At 44.2% G+C, this 7,676-nt stretch overlaps 1 protein-coding gene across 1 annotated transcript in view; it reads right to left on the reverse strand.

Annotated features, from left to right (window-relative positions):
* FAXC (failed axon connections homolog (Drosophila)) overlaps window positions 1–7,283 on the reverse strand; it is a 71,662-nt gene extending 64,379 nt beyond the window's left edge. Inside the window, exons 1-2 of the mRNA XM_012661869.1 lie at window positions 6,763–7,283; window positions 1,270–1,405 (exon numbers count right to left, since the gene is read on the reverse strand). Of these exons, the coding sequence (XP_012517323.1) occupies window positions 1,270–1,405; window positions 6,763–7,028 (402 nt within the window). The 5' untranslated portion in view covers window positions 7,029–7,283. The remainder of the gene's footprint in view (window positions 1–1,269; window positions 1,406–6,762) is intronic.
* Window positions 7,284–7,676: the final 393 nt, after the last annotated feature.

A 7,676-nucleotide genomic window follows, 5' to 3' on the forward strand; every position in this document is an offset into this window, starting at 1 on the left:
ACTTATCGATTAAAGGACACTCACATTGGATACAAGTAATACATTGCCTTTGAGAAACAAATACACAAAAAAATAGAGAAAGAGGATGGAAAAATATATTGCAAGCGAATCTGAACCAAAAGAAGGCTGGAGAACCCATTTCAATATCTAATAATACAGAATTCAAGTTTTTAAAAAAATCATAAGGGACAAAGTTGGGTGCTGGAAAAAGAAAGAAAAAAGTAAAAGATGTGATCTTTCGTGTTCTATGTATCTAACAGTATAACCTCAAATATATAAATACTCTTACATAAAGTAAGAACTGACAGAATGACAAGAAAAAGAGATAAATCAACAAATACATTTGAATATTTTAACATATGCCTTTCAGAAACTCCTAGAACAGGCAGACAAAAATATAAGTGGAAATACAGAAGGCCTTCTAAATAAATAATACACTAAATGAGTTCAAGCAAGTAGATCTACAGAACGCCCTATACCCAAACAGAGAATATGCAATTATTTTCAACCTTTCTAAAAGCTAACTGCACACTAGGCTAAAGCTTCAGTAAATTCCAAAGAATCACTATCACAGGGACTAACTTCTCTGACTATAAACTTAAAAAACAATAACAAAATCAAAGCTTAAAAAAAATTCCACATGGCTAGAACTAGGTTAAAAAGAAAACGTAAGGGAAATTTTTAAAAATACACCTTGAATTGAATGACAATGAAAACACAGCATGTCAAATTTGTAAGACACAGCTCAAGCATTACTCAGAGAGAAATGTATACCTTTAAATACATTCCTCTGTTCATTCTTTAATGCTAAACATGAGCAAGTATTTCCCTGAAAGTCATACAAACAGAACATGGAGCACTGTGGAAAAGCTCTAACGATATGTACAAATATCTACCTGGTGGCCTGCTGGGCCCTCTGACCCTAGGATTCACGAGAGACAAAATATAATGATGTCAATAAATAAAAACATAAAGGAAAAAACATACCAGGCAACAGCACACCCACTTTAGCTGCCCAGTAGGCCTATTAACCGTTAGGGGAAAATATCATGCCCTAAATCCCTCAAAACGTTATGCCCTTTTAATCCATCATTAAATTGGATGTAAAAATCCACAGACCCTGGAACTGAGTATTTGCATTTTACTAAAGACTGGGCACTGCTACTTTCAGACCCCATCCCCTCTGGCAGCCACTGTGTGAGATTAAATACTCCCCACCTCTAACTGATGTTGATGGCATGAGAATAAAATATATTTGCACACAAATACCTGATAGGGTAAGTCAGCCATCCTTAAATAAGTTTCCATTTTTAAACAGAAAGGAGACAGACTGGGGACACCATTGTTAGGTCTTGCAAACTGATGCAAAATTATAGCATCTTTAGAGTCAATCTCTTGCTGTTTCCTGTCAAAACCAAAACAGAAATAAAGAACAATCCACAAGTTATATGTTCAGTTCCCGTAGTTCTTGAGAGGACGCTGCTGGGTTGTAGCTCCTCAATGAACAAATCTGCTTGTCACAGGGGTTTACCTCACACAGCACTTACAGAACAGCTTAGTCAAAACACAAGAGAACCTCACCAGCTGATCTTACTATGACCCCGACGGCTCAGAAAGTGATTATATATCAACCTCCTTCTGTTACCTGCAGCCTATGGGCAGGAAGAATATTTTCTGGTACAGGCCAACCTCTTCTCCTGCTGGCTATGTTTACCTGCCAGGGACAAGTTGGATGGATAAAAAGGATATTCTGTGCTATGTGTCACACACTGTTCTCAGAGTTTCTCAGGTATTATTGATATTTAACCTTCACGATACCCTTATGAGGTAGATACTATTGTTAGCCACATTTTATAGATGAGGAAACTGAGGCACAGAGGATTAACTTGCCCAAAATCACATTGCTAGTAAATGGCAGAAGCTGGACTGAACCAAGCAGGCAGAGCCTATGTTCTTGGCATTAGACTATACCATGCAATGGTGTATTCCTCCCCAAGACCCAGGAATGTCAGTGTAGATTTGCTCTGCCACGACCCAAGTCCGCAGGGAATCTGAGACTCTGAATATTCTCGTTCCTCTTCCACACCTGGCCTTTCACCTGGTTTCTAGGAGTGCACTCACGTATGTGCATTCTCGCTCTCTCTTTTTCTCTACCCTCCCACCTCCTTTTCTGCCTTCACAGCGTCCCCACTTTGACCACGCCGCATACATTTTAGTACCCCTGCTTTTCTCCTTTCTTCCTTCTCAGCCACACATCCATCTTTTCCTTTGGCTACTTTTTTGGGCGAGGAGGACTTCCCTGGGTACAGTTCTTCAATAGCCACCAACGTAGCAAAATGAATGCTGGATTCCAAGCCTGGACACCCGAGATCAAGCCCAAGCTCTGCTTCCCGCTGACCGCGTTACCCTAGACCTCTCCACCTCCTTCACTTGGAGAGTGAGCACAGTACCAGTTCTACCAATTCTGCATAGATTATTGTGAGGATTAAATAAGGTAATATCTATAAATATTTAGCGAGCTATCAAGCATCAAATAATAGTGGAATTTATTCTCATCCAAAGAGATATGGTCTTATTCCTGTTAGCTACAAAATCTCATCATTCCATGCAGCCCTTAGGAACCTTTTGCAATTCCCATCTCTCACTCTACCTAGCCATCTCCCTGTCAAATAAACTCTACTCGTCCCCTTGGCCTTCCCTGAGCCTCTGGCTCCCTGGCATCATTCCCGGTATAACACCACACCTACTTTGTTCTATTCAGGCAAGGACAAGCTCTTTGTATCTTCACCACATGCATCCTCACTGCAGCCTCCCCATTTAGTAAAACAACCTCTGTTGAAGAAGTTTACCACCCAAGGGCCCATTCCACCTGAAGAGTTCAGAATGACTCATTTTGAAAATACCAGTCAAGTCAAAAGAATAAAAATATTTGCTGCTTTCTGGCAATATTTGTTATAAAACAAAGGATTTCTGTTAGATCAAATGTTTAGGAGGTCAGACATTAAAATCAAGAATCCACTTGGGTTATGCTCCTAAACAGCACAAACTATAGATTTGACAATTAACTTATTTTGTTCAGCCAAATAATTCACATCACCAACTGATATTTTCATGTAAATTAGCCAGGTAAAAATTTAAAAACTGAAAAGAAATGAGATAAATATAAAATTCCCTGCTACACTGGCCAGTAAGATCCAATTCTAATGGTTAATTTGGACCATGTCATCGTAAGAATGGATGCTAATTAAGTACCAAGCATACGCCAATGACTTTCTATATATCCTATGTATTGATTTATTTAATTCTGACAATAACACTATAGAATAGGTATCATTACAGTTTCAATTTAGGATATCATACTATACTCATATTTTACGGTAGACAAGGAAACTGAAGCCCAGAGAAGTTAAATAACATGTCTAAGGCACAACAATTTAAGATCAAGTCTGTAAGAACTCCAGTTCCCAAGCTCTTAAGAAATTCGAGGACACCAAAATGGGCAACTCTTCAGATAACATTATTAACACAGCCAGTTTAACGCAGACGACTCGAGCCTGGAACTTTCTGATAAAAGTTTGTAATAGCTAATGATGGCCAACTTTTATTGAATTTTCACTATATGACAAACTGTCCTAAGCATTTCATACGTGTTAATTCATTTAATGAATTCTAGGAGGAAAGCTACTATTACTATCCCCATTTTACACATGAGAAAACTGAGTTACATAGTTGGTTACAGACAAACTCTGAATATGATGAGCCCAGCAATCTGGCTCCAGAGCCCTCCCTCCACCCATCTCTCTAACTTACGATCACAGATCAAGCAGGTTGTTTCCTATACGGCTATATTTTATAAAGTAGCCTTATAATGAGGTTTATATAAGAGAACATCCATAGAGTATCAACTAGCTAGTCTAGTGGTAGACTAGCTTCTATTCCCGTGGCCAAAGATATCACAGATGACGATACCTCTGTATACAGCTGCTGAGTTGTTAGTTTGAAGAGATCAGATGTTGACCCATGGGCTGCTTTGATTCACTAACTAAGTTTTCTAGGACAGGCTGAGCCTGTGTGCCAAAAGTGCAAATGAGCCACTGGTAATGAAGTTATTACTTGGTCATTCAATTTACAAACAAAAAATTTCCAAATGCCTGATTGAATTAAAGATAGTTGCCAGGCCATCTCCACTCAGGAAAAATAAAATAGAGGGTTGGGACAATATTTGTTTGAAAATATGGTACTGGAAAAAACATGGATAAAACCCAAAATACCTATTTTGCTTATACTCATTAACTAAACTTTTTAAATAATTCTCACCTTTCAACTTCACTTCCACTCTTAGAGACATAGTCATAGACGAAGGCTGTCTATGCAGCAGAAAATCCAAGTAGGGTGGTGAAGCGTTTGCAATTGCCAGTGAACTCAGAGAGTATAGTCACTTTAAGGTGTATTTTCCATCCCACATATTTCAGATTTTGTTTTGTTTTTTGCCTAAAGGACCCAGACTATTGAAATTTAGATTTCAGTTTAAGTGGAGGTCTCTACCACGTAACCCTCTGAAGCCTCGGTTCTCAACCCTCCTCACTTTCCCCAGCCCTCTGCCCTGAGAGGCTGCAAGAAAGTGAGGCCCCTGCCACAGGCCTGTCTTCCCGGAGCAATACCCCAGTCCTCCACATTTCCGCTTCCCCCAACACAACTTATTTCACAGTGGGTACTTTCTAGGAGGCAGTAGTAAAACGTGAAGGCTCTACAGACACAATTTGAATTGGAATCCTACTACTCTTACTGTGTGATTTTGGGCAAGTTGCTTAAGCTCCCTCAGCCTCAGTTTCCTTAACTATAAAATGGGAATCAAGCCCCAAACAAGAGTTGTGAGGAATAAATGCAATCATGCAGGCAAACACCTACATGCAGAGTCCCTATTAAGTGCTCAAACAAGGGCAGCCCTTTTTTATTGTTTGCATTATACGAGGGTTTTCCAATTCAACTTAAATATTTTTCAAGAAACAAAAGTGAATAAACCAAGGATTTAAAACTCCTTCATCCAAATAAGTACCCAATGCTGGGGCTTGTAGACCCCTAAATGGGGAAGGAGCCATCTGGAGGCAAAGGGATCTCCAGTGTCCAGCAACCACACCTGCCAGGGCGTGGCCTACTCCACAGTGAGTGCTGAATTCCCCGCTATTTCTACAAGGTCATTTAAACTATGTTTTAGACCTAGTCCCATGAAACCCTCACTCCCTCCACAAAGTGGAAAACTGCTGGGAAGCCACATGGTTTGGGATCCTCAAAGGCTTTGGACTGGAATATAACTGAGAAAAAACTGGGTTACCATTTAAATTACTGCGCAAATGTTTTAGTTCTTTATAAAACTCTAAACCTAACTTGAAATAGAGTTCTAAAACTACATAAATATCAAATAATCTAGAGATATAACTCACTTTGAATTTTTTAATTTGGTTCAACTAGATTCAAGGTGCTGTGTTAAGCGAGAGAATTAAATGTGCAAAAAGCTTAAAATAAACCCTCAATTATGGCCAAATAATATGAAAGTCAATACATTTCCCAAGACCTAAATGATTTCCCACCCTCTCAGAGATGGGAAATATAAAAATACCTAAGATAAGCAAAATACCTAGGTTAGGTTGTCACAAGGTCCTCCTGGGATCCCTGCAGGTGGGTTACAGGTCACCTATCACTGTCTTTGTTTATAACTTATTGTGTAGGATTCCTCCTCTGGGAAAAGGCAATGTGGACATATTTCTCCCTCTTTAGAAAATACTGGCCAAGAGGGACATTCTGAGCTATTGAGATGGTTCTACTTCTGATAATCTTCCAGTGACTGAGGGCTCGAATGCTTGGAAATTTTAATGCAAACTAATGAATGTATCAATTAGCCAAACGACCTTCTCAGTAGCCGGTGGTATTACCCTACTCAAACAAAAATCTCCTGCGGGCTGACTGTACCAACAGCAGGGGCCTCCATTTTCTGGTATTTCCAAGTCAATCCTGTAAACATTCTGCAGCAGCAGCGGATGTAACTGTTTACAGCACTGGGCGACTCTGTGTTATGTCAAACACGCCCATGTGCTAGCCTGTCCTCCGATCTTCTGCTGGTCACAGAACAATGACATTTAAGCCTGAAGATGGTGCTTAGCGTTCAATACCACATAAGCAGAGAACCAAGTTAAGGCTGCATCAAAACTGCATACCACTACATTTGGCCATGCCTCTTTAACAGGCACCCGCAGGTTCCAGGAGCTTTTGAAATTTTTCAGCCTCTCGATGATGTTGACATTTAGGGAAGGATAGGGGAGAACTAACCTTTTAAGTAAAAGATGAGGTTAGTAGTTAATATTGCAGCGTTATCACCTATAAACAAATAAGGCATTTCATAAAAGTGTAATTTAGTATTTCTACACGGCCTAGTTCTATTGTTGCAAACACATTGCACTCAGGATCTTCCTAAGGACATTTCCTAATAGATGACAACTAGTGATCCAAAGCATTTTTGCTTTCAGCACCGAACATAGGGAGACAAATGATTTTCCCTCCCAGTACCAGTTTAATTCTCCTGTCAACTCTAAACTGCCCCTCACATCCAAGTGACCACAGAAAGCCTTTGGGAGAAAGTAATAGCAAGATGCTTGGGCATTTGGGTGGCATGACGGAGGGGCTGGCACAAGTCCCCCCTCGCGCCAGCCCTGCCCTGGCCAGGTGCCCCTCTCGGCGCCCCTGCGCGGGGCCCTCTCTCCGGCTCACCTAATGACCAGGAGTTCGTGGAGCAGATACGCAGCTGCGGCCAGCAAAGCTCCCCCGGTCAAGTAAAGGGTTTTCTTCCACCAGGGATCGGAGCCCAGCCCTGCCATGATCCCACCGTAATCCTGCAAAGGGAAAGCGATGATGTCCCCATAAAAGGAGAAGGGCTCCTCGGACCCGGCCCACCAGCCGAAGAAGGAGACGCTCTGGTTCCAGCTCAGATCCACCACGCACGGCCTGGACGAGGCAAAGCCAACCCCCCAGTGCATGCTGCGCGGCTGGCTCCCGGCGCCCCTCCCAGGGCCCGCGCCGCCCGCATGGAAGGAGCCGGCGCGGCCCGGCGCGGGCTCAGCTGCGCGCGGAGGGCGCGGGCGGCGCGGGCAGCGGCGACCGAGGAGGTGACGGCAGAGGAGGAGCAGGAAGGGCGCGGGCCTCGAGCGGCGGGCCTGGCCGGCGGGGCCCCAGGGCCCTGGGCGGCAGCGGAGGCCGCCGGCTCCCCCCGCAGCGGCCTCTCCGCGCCGCTCTTTGTGTCGGCGCCTGGAGAAGGCCGCGTGATGTCATTGCTCCCCGGGGCAGGGAAACAGAGGCGGGATAAAGTCACCTACCCCGCGCCCTGCCCCCGCCCCGCATCTCCGCGGTCGGGCCGCCTCCGCCCCGGCCAGGCTGCAGGGCTGGGGCGCGCCGGGCTCCGCGCCTCCAGGCGGCACGCCCAGGAACCGCTGGCCGCGCTAGGGTAGGGGCTGCGGAGGCGGCTGGAAATGCGGCTCCGCGGCGAGCAAACTGCAGTCGGGGCCCGGACCTCGGTCCCCCTCCACCCCAACCCGCCCTCCGCCTTCGCTCCAGCCCCTCCCGCGGGCCTGAGAGCGCGGAGCGCGCAGGACTCACCTGCGGCCGCGCAGAGCTGCGGACTTGGAAAC

This window comes from Propithecus coquereli, unplaced genomic scaffold, assembly GCF_000956105.1.
Source record: "Propithecus coquereli isolate 6110/MARCELLA unplaced genomic scaffold, Pcoq_1.0 Scaffold74, whole genome shotgun sequence".
NCBI lineage: Eukaryota > Metazoa > Chordata > Mammalia > Primates > Indriidae > Propithecus > Propithecus coquereli.